Source organism: Portunus trituberculatus, chromosome 49, assembly GCF_017591435.1.
Source record: "Portunus trituberculatus isolate SZX2019 chromosome 49, ASM1759143v1, whole genome shotgun sequence".
Classification (NCBI taxonomy): Eukaryota; Metazoa; Arthropoda; class Malacostraca; order Decapoda; family Portunidae; genus Portunus; species Portunus trituberculatus.
The window spans coordinates 14,380,709-14,398,208 of NC_059303.1; the positions used below are offsets into that span (position 1 = coordinate 14,380,709).

Sequence of the window (17,500 nt, forward strand, 5' to 3'; positions counted from 1 at the left end):
CACACACACACACACACACACACACACACACACACACAGACAGACACACACACACACACACACACACACACACACACACACATAAATGGAGTGATATTGGGGATTTTAGAACTCAACGATTACTTGAGGGACAAGAACCCAGATATTGTGGGTCTTACTGAAACAAAACTGAGAGAGGGAGAAGACCTGATGATGGTTGGAGAAGGGAAATATAATGTTTGGAAAAGAAATAGAGTAGGTAAGATGGGAGGAGGAGTGATGTTGCTGGTTAAAAAAGATATAAAGGTGGATCAAGTGAAAGAAGGTATGGGAAAGGCAGAAGTGCTAAAGATCAGAGCAGAAACTAATGAAGGAAAAAGAGGCACTACATAGTGGTGTACGTACCACCTAAGACAAATGCATGGTCAGTACAGGAATATGAAGAAATGATAAGTGATACAGGAACATGTCTGGAAGAAATGTTGGGTGGCTGTGAACGAACTATAATGATGGGAGATTTTAATTGTAAAGAGGTGTGTTGGGAGGACTGGTCAATGGAAGGATCAGAGACAACATGGGGAAATACACTATTGACACTGGCAATGGAAAATGTGTTAACTCAGTGGGTCAAAGAAGATACTAGGTTTGGAGGAGAGGGAGCATCGTCAAGACTGGACTTGGTCTTTAGTACAGAGCCAATGGTCATTGAGGAGATGAGGGTGGAGTGCCCTTTAGCAAAGAGTGATCATGCAGTTTTGGAGTTCAAGGTGATAGATGAAGAGAAATCTAGAAGAAATGAAGAATATAAAGTGGGAAGATGGAATTATGCCAAGACAGATTTTGGAAACCTAAAGAAATTCTTTCAAGAGACAAATTGGATGAAATTCAAGAGTGCTAAGGAGCAAATGAAAAGTGGAAGGAATTTATAAAAATATACAAAGAAGGTGAGAAAAATTTGTACCAATAAGACAACATAGAGAAGTTGGAAAGCAGGACTGGTTTAACGATAGATGTGAAAAGGCTAGAACAAGAAAAGAGGATGCATGGAAGAGGTGGAGAAGGAAAAGACGGATTAAGCAGTGGGAAAGTTACAAAAGAGCAAGAAATGAATATGTGTTGATTAGAAGAGAAGAAAGAAAGAAACAAGAAAAGGATATAATTGATAAATGTAAAGACCAACCAAGGCTTTTTACAGACATGTGAACAACAACATCAAAAATAGAGAAAGTATTGAAAGTTTAGAAGTAAATGGAGTATGCAGTGAGGATCCCAGGAAATGGCAGAGGCTATGAATGGATGCTTTCGGAAGGTATTCACAAAGGAGACTGCTTTTGACAAACCACTGGTAATGGAACAGAAAGGGATTATGAAGGAGTTTCAAGTAACTGTGGAGGAGATCAAGAATATGATGGGGAGTTTAGAAGTGAGAAAAGCTGTGGGACCTGATGGGGTATCAGGATGGATTTTAAGAGAATGCAGGGAGCAACTGGCAGAAAAAGTTTGTGAAGTAATTGATGCCTCATTAAGGGAAGGTGTAGTGCCCCAAGACTGGAAAAGAGCTAACATTGTCCCAATTTATAAATCAGGTAACAAGAGAGACCCATTGAACTATAGACCAGTGTCACTTACAAGTGTGGTAGCTAAGATGTGTGAGAGGGTGGTGAAGAATAGATGGACAGACTTCTTGGAGAAAATGACATACTTTGTGAGTGTCAATTTGGTTTTAGAAAAGGGCGTTCATGCACGACAAACCTGATATGTTACTATTCGAGGGTGATAGATGTAATACAGGAAAGAGATGGTTGGGCTGATGGAATATATCTGGATTTAAAAAAGGCCTTTGATAAGGTACCACACCGGAGACTGATCTGGAAACTTGAAATGGTAGGAGGAGTGCATGGCAGTTTACTAAAATGGATGGAAGACTTTTGGTAGGAAGAGAAATGAGAACAATAATTAAGGACAGACCATCAGAATGGGGCTTGGTGGAGAGTGGAGTTCCACAGGGATCAGTGTTGGCACCAGTAATGTTCGCGGTCTACATAAATGACATGGTGGATGGGGTGTCCAGTTATGTGAGCCTATTTGCAGACGATGCAAAATTGTTAAGAAAAGTGAGATGTGACAAAGATTGCGAACTACTCCAGGAAGACTTGGACAGAATATGGAAATGGAGCTGTACATGGCAAATGGAGTTCAACACGACAAAATGCAAGAAATTAGAGTTTGGCAAGAGTGAAAGAAGAATCAGGAGTATGTACAAGATAGGAAATGAAGACATAAAACCAGTCATGAAGAAAAAGACCTTGGGGTGACAATTACCAATGACCTATCGCCAGAGAGACATATAAACAAAATAATTGGAGAAGTATTGAACTTATTGAGGAACATAAGAGTGGCGTTCGTATATTTAGATGAAGAAATGATGAAGAAAATAATTACTGCAATGATAAGACCGAGGCTTGAATATGCAACAATACAGTGGGCTCTGAACTTAAAGAAACACATAAGGAAACTAGAGAAAGTACAGAGGGCTGCAACAAAAATGGTGCCTGACTTAAGAGATTTGACTTATGAAGACAGACTGAACAGAATGCAACTTCCGACCCTGGAAAACAGAAGAGAAAGGGAGACCTGATAGCAATATACAGAGTGATGATTGGCATGGAAAAATGGATAGGGAAGATCTGTGTATGTGGAATGAAAGAATGTCGAGAGGGCATGGGAAAAACTAAAATGGCCACTTATAGGAGAGATGTGAAAAATATAGCTTCCCTCATAGAAGGGTGGAAGCATGGAATAGTTTAGACGTGGAAGTGGTCAACGCAAGGAATATTCATGATTTTAAGAAAAAGCTGGACATTAGTAGATATGGAGACGGGACAGTACGAGCATAGCTCTTTTCCGTATGTTACAATTAGGTAAATACAATTAGGTAACACACACACACACACACACACACACACACACACACACACACACACACACACACACACACACACACACACACACACACACAGAGAGAGAGAGAGAGAGAGAGAGAGAGAGAGAGAGAGAGAGAGAGAGAGAGAGAGAGAGAGAGAGAGATCAACCACTCCTATTCCTTGGAGAGAGCAAGGGTCAGGTGTGGGAGACACATTCATCTCTCTCTCTCTCTCTCTCTCTCTCTCTCTCTCTCGGAGTTTTTTTATTATATTTTCGTTGTTTGCTGTTGAAACTATTATTTTTAATGGAATTAATGATATTAAGTAGAACAAAATGTTTATCATTACTTCTGTTACGAGACACACTCACACAAGTGTGTGTTTGTGTGTGTGTGTGTGTGTGTGTGTGTGTGTGTGTGTGTGTGTGTGTGTGTAGAGAGAGAGAGAGAGAGAGAGAGAGAGAGAGAGAGAGAGAGAGAGAGAGAGAGAGAGAGAGAGAGAGAGAGAGTAGTAGTAGTAGTAGTAGTAGTAGTAGTAGTAGTAGTAGTTGTTGTTGTATTAATAGTAGTAGTAGTAGCAGTAGTAGTAGTTGTTGTTGTTGTTTAATAGTAGTAGTAGTAGTAGTAGTAGTAGTAGTAGTAGTAGTAGTAGTAGTAGTAGTAGTAGTAGTAGTAGTAGTAGTAGTAGTAGTAGTAGTAGTAGTAGTAGTAGTAGTAGTTTTTGTAGCAGCAGTAGTAGTAGTTGCAGTGCAGGAAGTAGTTTCAGTAAACTTATTGTTCTGCTTAATGTAATTTATATTGAAAATAAAAGTTTCAAGAACAAATAAGAAGAAAATATGCAAATAAGATGGAGAGAGAGAGAGAGAGAGAGAGAGAGAGAGAGAGAGAGAGAGAGAGAGAGAGAGAGAGAGAGAGAGATTTTATCCATTGAGGTGATGACCTGATAAGCTTCTTCCTTAGGTCAAGAGGCGGAAGACTCAAAGTCGTAAAAAGTGTGAAATATTTTGTTAATCCTTTCTGCTTCCATCACTACCACCACCACCACCACCTTGAAGTCTTTGACATTTGTAAACTCTACTATACAATATCAATATATGAATATCATATTGATTTCAATAGCAGAACTTCAATGCTGAAAATGAAATATTAAATCTCTCTCTCTCTCTCTCTCTCTCTCTCTCTCTATATATATATATATATATATATATATATATATATATATATATATATATATATGAAGGATGAAGGTGGAGGAGGAGGAGGATGAGGATAGTGGTGGTTGTGGAGGAGGAGGAGGAGGAGGAGGAGGAGGAGGAGGAGGAGGAGGAGGAGGAGGAGGAGGAGGAGGAGGAAGATCAGAGAGATTGCTATGCTACAGTTGCTATGTGAACTGAGAAAATGAAATAGAAATAAAGATCACACACACACGCACACATGCACGCACACACACACACACACACACACACACACACACACACACACACACACACACACACACACACACACACACACACTCAGTGTTTAGAGCGCTGGCTTCACAAGCCAGAGGACCGGGGTTCGATTCCCCGGCCGGGTGGAGATATTTGGGTGTGTCTCCTTTCAGGTGTAGCCCCTGTTCACCTAGCAGTGAGTAGGTACGGGATGTAAATCGAGGAGTTGTGACCTTGTTGTCCAGGTGTGTGGTGTGTGCCTGGTCTCAGGCCTATCCGAAGATCGGAAATAATGAGCTCTGAGCTCGTTCTGTAGGGTAACGTCTGGCTGTCTCGTCAGAAACTGCAGCAGATCAAACAGTGAAAAACACACACACACACACACACACACACACACACACACACACACACACACACACACACACACACACACACACACACACACACACACACACACACACACACAATAGGGTGGTGGAGGGGGAGATAGGGTGGTGACATTCTGAGGTCACAGGGAGAGACAGGGCATGGACCAGGAGGGGAGGGTCAAGTGGGTGGAGCTTTAAGGCTTAGTTTTTGAGGGAGTTAAACCAATCCAAGGGAACCTGAAGCCTTCACCTGGTGTGGATCTGCCAGGTATTGCTACTGAAAAATATATGGGCTAAGATGGCAAGGAGTTTACTGGTCGCATCTGTACATTCAAGGATGACAGCAAAGAACTTACATTCTTAATGCTACATTTTTATTTCACTTTTGCTTGACTTGATTTTTGGTTAATTTTATGTGTGCACAACATTTCACAAAATAACTGTCCAAGGAGGTTTGTTTCATCTTCCTTTTCAAAATGTTTTGGATCTGAATAAGGCATGTGTCATTACATTGTTTCACTTGCTTAGGACCAATGCTCAGACAAAAAGAAATTCTTCTATTTAACTACACAAAAAAAGACACAAAAGTGCTAGCAAAATACACAGTGACAAAAGAAAGAAAAATATGAACTGAATGCATCAGATGCCGGTTGGTGCTGTGCTGAATAGCAGTGGCACATCTGGAGGTAGCTCATAACTGTGGTTTGGCTTGCAAGTCAGAGTAAAAAAATTGACTGAGTGACAGTTCATATCTCAGATTACTCATAAGTCAAACTGCTCATAACTCAAGGTTCCACTGTATTTATAAACAACAAATATTGTATGAAAACAAAAAACATAATGAGAGATTGTAAATAAATAATTTGGTTTTATGAAGTATATTTATCTCAGAGGATCAGACAACTTGGGCTTATGGAAGATGATGGTGGAGGTGGAGGTAGAGGAGATGGCAGGAGTTTATTTTGTTTCACACTTTTCAATCACTGTCATCTGCTGTAAACTTTTGCTTAATCGCTGAACTTATCATTACACTCTTAATGTTGCATCTTATTGGTGTATTTAATTGCTACAGTTATTTTTACTTCACTTTCACTTAAATTGTTTTTCTTCACTGCCTCTTGCCTTTCCCTCCACACTTTCCTCTTTTCCATCTGTACAGTTTCTCACAAAATGGCAGTCCAAGGAGGTATGTTTCATCCTCCTTTTCAGAATGTTTCCCAACACATCAAGCTAAAAACAAAAATGTAAACTAGTCACTTTCATTGCTGTTCTCTGAACAATACAATGTCTCCTTCATATCTCCTTATCTTCTCTTAGCTCTTGAATAATTTCATAAGACATCTATTATCAAATACACTGCCACTTATCAATTATTATATCTTCCTCTTAGAGCACTTGAATATGATTTATGATTTACGTGAAAGGAAAATTATCCTCACAGCATGAAGCACTTATGATCCCTCTTCTTCAGTTAAAAAGTCAGTTAGTTCTCTCCATGACCTGTTTTCCTCTCTTGGCAACTGTCTCTACATATCATTGGAATGAATTATTACATTCAATTTAGTATAGATTGTAGAATCCTCCTACTCCTTATATCTCTGCTTAAGATTTCAGTGTGCAAGGAACACTGACAATCCTTTAGCATATTTAGGGACCTATAATACTATTTCTTTTGCATTCCATAAGTTTTTCCAAGCTTTCTATTTCAACTTTTCCTTTTAGTATACTTAGAGGCCTGTAAGTACAAAGGAATCTATGTTTTCGAACTTAATTTGTTCCTGAATACTGTTCAAAATCTAAAACACTGAAAATCCAAAACCATTTTCTTCCTTGGAATCAATACATTAATTTGTTCCGTGACATGTGTCCATCCTGTTCTTAGTGGCTCATGACAGATGGTACCACTGCCAGATGGCAACTCCACATCTCCAACTCAGATATTATTTTCCCAGGAAGGGTATATTGAATGAACTTAGTGACGGAATTCATTGGAAGATATTGTTAAGACTGCAAGTTTTGTCTTTGTCACTGATCTGGTGAAGTCTTATAGAGTGACACTGAGAGGAGCAACCCACTTATTGCCAAAATGAAGGTGATCATAACACTTTAGAGATCTAGTTGCTGGGAAAAAAATTACGGGGAAAAGACATTTGTGCAGTAATGATAGCATTGTGGATACATCAAGACTGCCACTGGTGACTTAGGAGTTAGGATTACTCCTGAGCTAGCCAAGAAAGTGTTTGTTTATGTAACATCATGACTAACATAATATTTCTAGAAAACCTTCCCTTTCAATTATCAGTCTCCTGTATGCATTTTATTTACATGCACACTCATTATTTTTTTTTGGAGTCTTTTCATCCCTCTTACTTGCTACATATTAATTCTTAGTTAATTCCATTTACTTTTTCTCACTCATACTCTTTCATGGAAGCAGTAGCAAAGAATCCTCTCTACCTTCATGTATATCTTTGTAGTAATTCTGGTACATTTTTCCTGCTTTGCAAGCAGAAATGACCCTACTTCACTTACTAAACAATGCCCACAATGCTCCCAAAGCACCTGAAAGTTCCCATTTTCAAGTACTCCCAGGATTGTACAGGTGATTTAATGTCATATCTTTCTCACAGGGAGATGCTTGGTGGACTGGAGTCAGTGCGTGTGGTGCTTCCAGGAGATGAGGTGATGAGCTACAATCCAGACTCAAGCGGGGGAAGTATTTTCCTTGGTCCAGGCCTTCGCTGGGAGGACGGAATGGTGCGAGCTGCTAAGGCTGGCCTCCTCAAGAAAACATCACGTCATCTATACTTTGTTGACACTCACCAGAAGCGATATATCCCTCAGAGGAGGGAATATGTCATTGGCATCGTCACCAAGAAGAAGGGTGACATATACAAAATTGACATTGGAGGCAGTGAGCAAGCAACCATATCTTTCCTCTCCTTTGAAAATGCTTCCAAGAAAACCCGCAGAGACCTGGCCCTGGGTGACTTGATCTATGGTCAACTTATTGTGGCAAACAAGCACATGGAACCAGAAATGGTGTGTATTGATGCTTATGACCGAGCCATGGGCATGGGTGTGCTGCCTGCTGGTGGTGTTATGTTCAATGTGTCGCTGCAGGTGGCTCGGGAAATTATCAACCCCGATTGTCCCTTCCTGTTAACTTTGTCCAAGAAAGTGAAGTATACTGTGGTGGTTGGGATGAATGGACGTGTGTGGGTGAAGGCAGCACACCAAAACAGCATGGTGGCCCTCATGAACTGCATCCTCATGCTGGAGTACATGACACCTGATGAGGCCAATGAGAAAGCTCTCAAGCTCCTAGAAGCCCTCATGTAGTGAGAACAATGAATCACTTGTAAAAAAAAGAGGAGGTTGCAGGGAGGGAGTGGCTATTTTATTAACAACTACATACACCAAAAAAACATAAGTATACTCCAATAAAGTTTTCAATTTTTTTTCTATTCTGATGTTTTTTCTCAATCAAAATTGTTCCTATGATAGAACTCTCTCTCTCTCTCTCTCTCTCTCTCTCTCTCTCTCTCTCTCTCTCTCTCTCTCTCTCTCTCTCTCTCTCTTCAGAGAAGTGGATTTAAAATATGATGAGTGAACAGTAACCTGTACTCCCCTTCACAGTTTTGCTATTTCCTGCAGTCTCTGATCTACTAACAATATCTTTGCAAAACCTGACAATGGATAGATTCCTAGCAGATCAGATGACTAACATTAAAGGAAACACAAAACACATAAGGGGACCATGCAGAAGGCTACTTAGCTTATGACCGACTGACTGCCACAGGAAAGAAGTTATGCTATGAGTGAAAGAAAGCCAAAACAAGGGTAGTTAAGGGTATAAATATTTTTGCATAAAGTTATTTATGCATGGCTACAATGATCATGGTAGACAGTTGTGGTTTTTAAAGTTGGGCTAATAAAGTGGTGACTTAGGATTTATATGTAATAGATATACAAAACTTAATATATATAGTGGAAGACCATGGAACGTCATTGACTCAACAGAGGTAAAGGAAAAATTATTAGGACAGCGCACCGAAATACAAGGTTATAGGAACCAAAATTGGAAGGGTGAACAGAGAGAGAGAGAGAGAGAGAGAGAGTGGTATATGACAAAGGATAGAGAAAAAATCAGATTTACAGAGAGGGAGAGAGAGAGAGGTTGATAGTTACAAGGGATATGTTGGCCACGCTGTGTCTATAGAAGTAGTGCGTGTTAAGATGGAGCTGGAGCTGGAACCGAGGCGGGGAGGGGCGGCAGCAGCAGCAGCAGCAGCAGCTCGATGCACTAACGATGCCAATAATTTTCCCCACAGACTTGCCCACACAGCGCCTCGGCCTCGCTCTTCAAGACTTGCGGGTTGCGACCCTGATCGTTCTTTTACTATGGAGAATAGGAATGGCTCACTATGAAGATTTTTTTTTCTATTGGTGTGAGTCCCGCCGCAAGGGACACTTGGGTGCTCCAGCCTTGTGTTCGAGATGGCAGTTCGGGCACCTTGTTGAAAATTTTTCCGATTTTATCACCCTCTCCTTGCACAGTTGCGTGTCGTGGCCTCCGGCACTAAATCCGCACTTGTTCCTGTGGTCGCACTGTCACACCCTGTGTCCCCACTTCTGACAGTTCCCACAGAAAGCTGACTTGTCCACACACCTCTCCACCTTGCAGGGAAGAATACCTGGCAGCTGTAGATGAGCAGGAAGGTCCCCGCGCCTTATCGCACTTAGTTTTGGGGATCTTGAGTCCCGCGATAAGCCTTCCTCTCTGGCCGGAGCACATTGGAGTGATCCGCGATGTAGCTCAGGGGGAGGTAGGAAGGATAGTTTTTGATGATCACCTTCGTTTGCCTGTTTTCATCTGTGATCTGCTTCAGCTTCAAGACACCATTGTAGGGGTGTTCCACCTCTATATGGAACCGCATCGTATCCTTGTCCTGCGTTTCCACAATGATGGATTTGGCACTCAGCCGCGGTGCACAGAATTAGATTACCGGTGGTTGTTCGCCACCTCCGCCAGCTATATCATCCTGTCCTGGGGCGAAATCCCACCTGGAAAGAAGAGGCAGTGATTGCTTCTTGTCTACAGATGTGTTTCTGGATCTTAGGTAATATGATGTCGAGGGAAAGATGGTCTGTCCTGAAAAACTGCTTTTATGAACCGTCTCACTAAGGGATGCTGACCTGCGGGTTTGTCATTAATAATAGCAATTACAGAACTAGACGAGGGAATGGTAATGGATGCATTACTTATAGAGTGTACATGAACGATACCCATATCAAAAGGGATAATAGATTCTGATTGTGGCTATGGTTCTGATTATTCACGTTCTTTTCCTTCTTTTTGTTTTCTTTGTTTTTCTTTTATCCTTTTCCTTTTCCCCCTTATATGATTTATTTTCGTATATTTTTTTTCTTACTTCTGCTGTTACTATTAATACCACTACCACCACCACCACCAATAACATGAATAGAAATGTAGACTCGCATCCTTCCTACCACTGTAAAGGTCTCAATCCCGCTGCCCTCCTGTCCCTTGTTTCTCCGTGGACCGTGAACGCGTAATGGTAAAGAACAAAGCTAGTAGACTTCCTTAACGAGCTGGTTCCCCCATGCAAGTGGCCCTCCACGTTAATTTGAGTGCCTCAGTGTCATTACAAACCGAGCACTGCGGGCGGCGAGGTCTTCAAATATGTGATGAAGACAGCTCATCACAAAAGGAAACAAGAAAGATTAGGAAGAAAAAAGAAAGCATAATACAAGTTCTCGTGTTCTTTTTTGTGTTCAGTGTGTCTATTTGCCCGATTTGTGTGCAAAACGAGAGAGAGAGAGAGAGAGAGAGAGAGAGCAACTGACGCTCCTCGGGTGGCACTGAGGGTGAAGTGTTCCCCTTTCCTGCCCCGGGTGTTCTTCAGGTTGTCAGGTGAGAGGGATAATTAAACTGTTACGCCCACAGCACAGGTGAGATGCTGTCAACACCCGAGAGAGAGAGAGAGAGAGAGAGAGAGAGAGAGAGAGAGAGAGAGAGAGAGAGAGATTGTGAAAGAAATAGATAAGTTTTCATAACACGAAACAAAATATTACACACACACACACACACACACACACACACACACACACACACACACACACACACACACACACACATTTTCAACTCTATCAATGTGGACGGTTCTGTAGTAAAACTGGAAAACGAAGAGGAAGAGCAGCAAAATGAAAGAAGAAAGAAAAAAGAAAGGAGGAGGAAGATAAAAGAATGAGAGACAAAATAAATGAAAGAAAAAATGAAGAAAAATAAAAAAGTAGGAATAAATAAACGGGAAAAGACATAATGAAAGGGATGGTTTAGGATGGAAAAAAAAAAAAAAAAATGGGAGGGAATATACAAGTAAATGAATATAATGAGGAGGAAGAGATAATAAAAAAGAAGAAAAATGAAAAGAATAGTGAAGGAAAATATTGGAAAGGAATGGAAAAGGAGGAAAACTATAGAAAAAAGGAAGAAAGGGAAAGGAAGGGATGAGAAGAGAAAGTCAACGGAAGAAAGAGGTGAGAGAGGAGGAGGAAAAAAGGGATGGGGGAGAGGAGGAAGGAGGAAAGAATGGAAGTAATGAAAAAAAAACACGAAAAGAATTTGGGAAGAGGTGAAAAAAGTGAAAAAAAGAAGGAAATATAGATAGAAGAAAAGGGTAGAGTAAAAAAAGGAGAGGAAGACATGGAAGCACTAAATTAAAAGAAAAGAGAAAGAAGAAACGGGAAGAGAAGGGAAAGTGTGGGAGAATAAAGGAAAGAAAACTAAGAGGGAAGGAATCGGAGTGGAAAATAGGAAAAGAAGGAAAGAAATGATAGAAAAGAATGGGAGGGAGAAATGGAGGAGGAAGAAGAGAAGGAATGGTACAGGAGAAGGAAAGGGATGGAGTAAAAGTGAAGAAATGGAAGGAAAAAAATAGGAAATGGGTAATACAGGAAACTAAGAAAAAAAGGAATGAAAAAAAAGAATGGGAGGAAGAAGTGGAAGAAGAAGAGAAGGAATGGTAAAGGAGGAGGGAAGGGATGGAATAAAAGCGAGGAATTGGAAGAAAAGGGAAAAAAGAGGAAATAGAGGAAAATAGGAAAAGAAGGAAAGGATTGACAAAAAAAAGAATGGGAGGAAGAAATGGAAGAAGAGGAGAAGGAATAGTATAGGAGGAGGGAAGGGATGGAATAAAAGCGAGGAAATGGAAGGAAAAGGGGAAAAAGAAGAAAAAGAGGGACACGGGTAGACGTCGGGGTGATGTCGGGTCATTGTTGGTCTCCGGAGAGGCGGTGAGCCCGACCTACACCCTCATTTGTTTATACATGGTATAAGTAGGCTACTTATACCATGTGTTTATATTCCACCGCTTGGGTCTCCTCGTCTTGGCCAAACTTGTTACAGTGGGAGGAGGGGGAGGGGAGAATGTTTGCCTCCTCCTCCCTGCTCCCCCCACTAATCTCCCACTACCCTCCTCACCTATGCTTCTCTGTCCCAATCCCTTCCATTGCAGCATCCCTCCCTCCTTCCTTTCTCTCTCCTACTCCCTCTCCCCTTTGCTGCCTCCCTTTCTCCTCCCTTCTCCCTGCGTCCTCACCCCGTATGGAAGCCGCCTCACCCTTCCCTCCGAGAACCATAAAGGCTGAATTTCCTCCATCATACCTTGTTAGCGATTCCTTATTGCTGCGCGGGATAAGGTCAATTTTAGTTTCCACCTCGTTAACTCGACTGCCTCGGCAAAAATGGCTGGAGTTGGTTCGCTTCTAGAGCTGAAGAGGAAGGTTAAGACGTTGGTGAGGCGCGGGAGTTTATGATTTAATGTCCCAATGAATAGGTGATGAGAGCCGCGGCGATGCTCATTTGTCAAGAGGTGGTGTGCCTCCTGGCGGTGTTTTCATCTCTTGTTTGGCCGCGGGGGAGGAGATATTCGCGATGAGCAATGAATAATGTAAGCTGAGCGAAGAGATGTGCAAGGCGGTGTGAATTTTGCTCGCCCTCCCCCGTGGCTTGCGCGTCGAGGCATCTAATTTGTTTATGTGTTTCCCGAGCCAGGCCGGGGAGAACACACGGCTACATTTTTCCACGAAGCGCGCCAACAAATACACTTTACTTGTCGTTCCAAGATCTATACGAGTGCTGCAGGACACGACTCATCTAGGGCGGGAATTTATGTCCTGTGATTCAGATGAATTACACCATAATATTCATAATTCCAGCGCGAGTAAATTATGATGCTTGCATTTCGTTTTAACAACAACAAAGAAGAAAACTTGATTTGTTCACTCACATATCACACGAGTAGGTACGAGATAAATGGATAGATAAATAGATAGATAGATACAGAGAGAGAGAGAGAGAGAGAGAGAGAGAGAGAGAGAGAGAGAGAGAGAGAGGGGGATGAAGGGTGAAGGGGAGAAGGGGAAAGAAAATGCTGATGGGTGAGATAAGCTATTCAGTCCACAAAGTTCTTCATTAACGTTCAAAATAACTCGCTCTGTTGAATTATAACGTTGCCATGGTTTGTGTTGCCAACTAACTGAAGGCAGAGAAGAGACTTTACTTTGGTTTGTTTTATTTTCCTATCGTAGTGATGGTTGTGGTGAGTGATATCTTTTCCTAGAGTTTAGTAGCAATAGTAGTAGTAGTGGTAGTAGTAGTAGTAGTGGTAGTAGTAGTAGTAGTAATAACAGTAGTAGTAGTAGTCGTAGTCGTAGTAGTAGCAGTAGTAGTAGTGGTAGCGGAAGACGTAGTAACAGTAGTAATAGTAGAAGTAGTAGTAGTATTTGTAGAAAAAACGGAAAAGAAAGAGGAGGAGGAGGAAGAATAGAAGCAGGCAGGTTCTTTTGTAAAATCAAGCCCAAATCATGACAAGAATAATAATAATATGAAAAAAAGATACTATAACACATACATACACAAAAATGGAGAAAAATCTTAGACAGACAAAACTTGCTTGTCATTATCTGCATGCAGCGAACTGATACAACGTTATCATTCCTACTGTCAATCTGTCTCTACGGCGCCGTTTGTTTATTCCGTGCGATGTTGAGTGAGACCAAAGACAATAACCTAACCGAATTTAAACTTTAACCGAGTCCAATCTGACCTAAATTCAATCTGATCTGGCTCTCAGATGAAAACACCTATTTCAGTATTATCAGCCTTCACAAATGGTGGTGAAGATTAAGTTAGCTACTTTTCTACACTGGCTTAGGGCGTCAAGGGTTGTCAATTTGTGAGACTAGTCATTAGAGCTTCACTTAGCCTTGAATTCGAAACTAAGATCTCCTGGTTGTGAGTCGAGCTTACTAGCACTGTGCACCAGCGGGTCAGCGTGAAAACACTCAGGCAAACTGGAAACATTCGAGGAAGTGAGCAGATGCAGTAAACAAGACAACGATGCGAACGAAGACAGCCACACAACCAGACAGCTCCACTGCCATCCAACGACACACAAACACACACACACGAAAAAAAAACGTTAATGACGAGAGAGAGAGAGAGAGAGAGAGAGAGAGAGAGAGAGAGAGAGAGAGAGAGAGAGAGAGAGGAGGGGGAGGGAAGCACACACACGCACACACACACACCCACACCCACACACACACACACACACACACACAGACAGGAATAGGAGGTTTATACGATACCAGAGGAGGCCCCCCGACAAATAAAGTAAAGGGGGCTGATGTTCACTGTATTTAAATTTCCCGAGTGGATTTCATTACGGCAACAGGGAAGAGGCGGATCCCGGGCCAGACGAAGAGGGGCAGCCGCCGCTTTCTCCTGCCAACCCGGGATTACCTCTGCTTTTTTCCGTCCCTTTTTGTAGATGCAGGGAGGAGGAACAGGTCTGGGAGGAGGGCAAAGAAGCGTGAGGGATAGAGAGAGAGAGGGAGAGAGAGAGAGAAAGAGAGAGAAGTAGAGGCATAGAGTGGAGAAAGGGGAGAGAATGAAGAGTCGAGTGTGGGGCAGCGTGATCCGAGCGAGGCTGTTTTGGGGGTTGGCTAATCAAGTTTTACCTCCCTGAAAAGCACCGGGAAACAGGCGAACGAGGCCACAAGCTGCAGATTACCTTACTGGAGGCCGCGAGAGGTGAAACACGCGACCTGGGAAATGTGGCTCGTATGGTAATGAGAGAGTGAGGGCGAGGGAGAGAGGAGAGAGGGCGCCACTCGGTGAGGGGAGAGTAGATGGGGAAGTGAAGGGGATGGAGGGAGGGGGTCATTTTCAGGTCGACATGAGTTTGGAGAGACTGCCAAGGACGATGTGTGGGGACCGTGTAGAGGGACGACTAACTAGTTCTCTTTCCTTTTTGTGTGTACGTGTGTGTGTGTGTGTGTGTGTGTGTGTGTGTGTGTGTGTGTTATATCGAGTTTCTCTCTCTCTCTCTCTCTCTCTCTCTCTCTCTCTCTGTGTGTGTGTGTGTGTGTGTGTGTGTGTGTGTGTGTGTGTGTGTGTCCTTTCCTTCACCCTCTCCTTCGCATCTTACTCTTCCTTTTTTTAACACACTCCCTCCTTTGGCAAAGTTAGTCTCATTATTCTTCTCTCCCGCTCATAATTTCCCGCCGCCTTTCCTCCTCCTTCCCTCCGGCCAGTACCTCCTGACCCTTTTCCAACAAACTTAAAACACTAACAAAAAACGAACAAATATAATCGAAACTGCAGTTGAAAAAAGTGAAAAAAATAAGTTCAATATATATGAATGGATGGAAAGTTTCATCATAATACTGAAGACAAATGGGTAAATAAAAGATGCGCTGCCCAAAACGGGGACGAAAATGAAACTGAACTAATAGTTTTAGATAAATGGAGATGTATGACGTTGGAGAAAAAAATACATGTGGGTTTTAAATTAGAAAAAAAAAAAAAAAAATGAATCTAGGATCTTTTGGTTTTTACATAATATTTTTCTTTAACTTATTTTTTCTATCTTGAATCTTTCTGCCTTGAACCGAAAGTATAAAGTCAAAATTAACAGGAGATTTACTGAAGAAGAGGCGACTATGAAAGTTATGCAGGGAACCAGAGAGAGAGAGAGAGAGAGAGAGAGAGAGAGAGAGTGGAGGAGGTTGGGAGGGAGGGAAGAAGGGAGCGAGGAATACGGGAGTAGGGAGGAGGAGAGCGAAGAGACTGGGAGAAGGGAGAGCAGAGGGGGTAGGGAGAGCGGGAGGAAGAGTAGGGAGTCATTAACTTTCATTATCGTCCCTTTCTCAAGAGTTTTTAGTCAAGATTTTAGGAGCATGAAGCGCTCTCTCTCTCTCTCTCTCTCTCTCTCTCTCTCTCTCTCTCTCTCTCTCTCTCTCTCTCTCTCTCTCTCTCTCTCTCTCTCTCTCTCTCTCTCTCTCTCTCTCTCTCTCGTCACCTACAGGAAGCTTATTACAATATCGGCTTTCAATGTCATCAGTGTCCAATATCATAGTTGGCATGCTGACACTCTCTCTCTCTCTCTCTCTCTCTCTCTCTCTCTCTCAACTGAATATTAATTTTTGATTGAGTTCCATTATCAGGAAAACCGCGCTATTGTACTATTAGAAAGTTTCACACACGATCAGATCCCCAAGAATACTCCAAGTAACCATGAATGGAAGTGCTTATAGGAAAACCAATACACTCAAGTTATTGTCTCACTTTCTATGTTAGAGAATCATGTCATTCACTCTGAAATGGTTAACGTGTCCTTCACTCTGAAATGGTTAGCACGTCATTCACTCTGAAATGGCTACACAAGATAACATTAGAAAGGGTAAAGTATTGTGTAAAGGTAAAAAAGAATTAATAAAAAATAAATAAAGTAAGTTGATAGTTACATCATTGATAAACATTTCCTTTCTTTTAAATTTATTGTCTCCTCTTGAAGCTCTGGGTTGATAATAATACCTTACTTAGGGTCTTGTGACGCACTCTCATAGTGACCAAACTTGGACGGGAGGCGAAGTGAGACGAGTTTCCTCAAGTGATGGACGAGTAGATGATGAGCGAGTGGTTGGCAAAGTTTTTAAAGTTATTTTTCACAAAGGTTATCCCGCATAAATATTTCTCGATACTAAGCTGGGAGAAAATGAATTAGTTGCTAATATAACGACTAGCAGGAATGTCATTGTCTTCCAGAAATAACATCTTAAAAAGTCAGACAAGGATAGTATTGTGGTAGAACATGTCTAAGACCGACGCCTAATTAGCAAAAATATGCTTTGGTGCCAAATGTAGACAATTAAGGCACATGTACGAGTCACTTTAGCGTAGGTACATTTGATTAACGTAGTAGTGATGACCGCCCTGGCAGAGGCGAAGTGGCGACATCTGACAGGAGAGAGTTTACACCTGGCAGCTGCTTCAGCCCGACGATCGTAAAAGTGTCATTGGCCTTGTGGCAGCAAGAAAGTATTTGTGGTGATCGTCTTCGTAGTAATACACGACGGCGGTATAAAACTTTAAGTAGTCGTTATAAAAAAAGACACCCTCATGGAAACTCATTCATTGCCAACCAAGGAAAGGTGAATCTCTGCAAATTAGATGTTTTCACCTTCCGTTCATCGGTTAATCTTTCTTACCGCTTCACGCCGTACTCTGTGTGTCATGGAAACAGCTACCTCGTGATGCTTGACTCACGGGATGACAGCAGTCTCTGTGCTTTATCGGGATGACTTAGCCTGCTTTGATAAGGCGTATGTATAAAAAAGAGACTGTCTATAGTAAAAAGTCATTAACATGCGCAAATCCCACCAAATTATTGGGGTGTGCTTCACGACCGCGATCACAACCGCACTACCCC

The 17,500-nt window shown here is 41.9% G+C and overlaps 1 protein-coding gene across 1 annotated transcript in view; it reads left to right on the forward strand.

Annotated features, from left to right (window-relative positions):
* Positions 1 to 8,167, forward strand: part of LOC123499356 (exosome complex component RRP40-like) — an 11,834-nt gene extending 3,667 nt beyond the window's left edge. Inside the window, exon 2 of the mRNA XM_045247257.1 lies at positions 7,331 to 8,167. Coding sequence (XP_045103192.1) covers positions 7,335 to 8,042 — 708 coding nt within the window. The 5' untranslated portion in view covers positions 7,331 to 7,334 and the 3' untranslated portion in view covers positions 8,043 to 8,167. The remainder of the gene's footprint in view (positions 1 to 7,330) is intronic.
* The last annotated feature ends 9,333 nt before the right edge of the window (positions 8,168 to 17,500 follow it).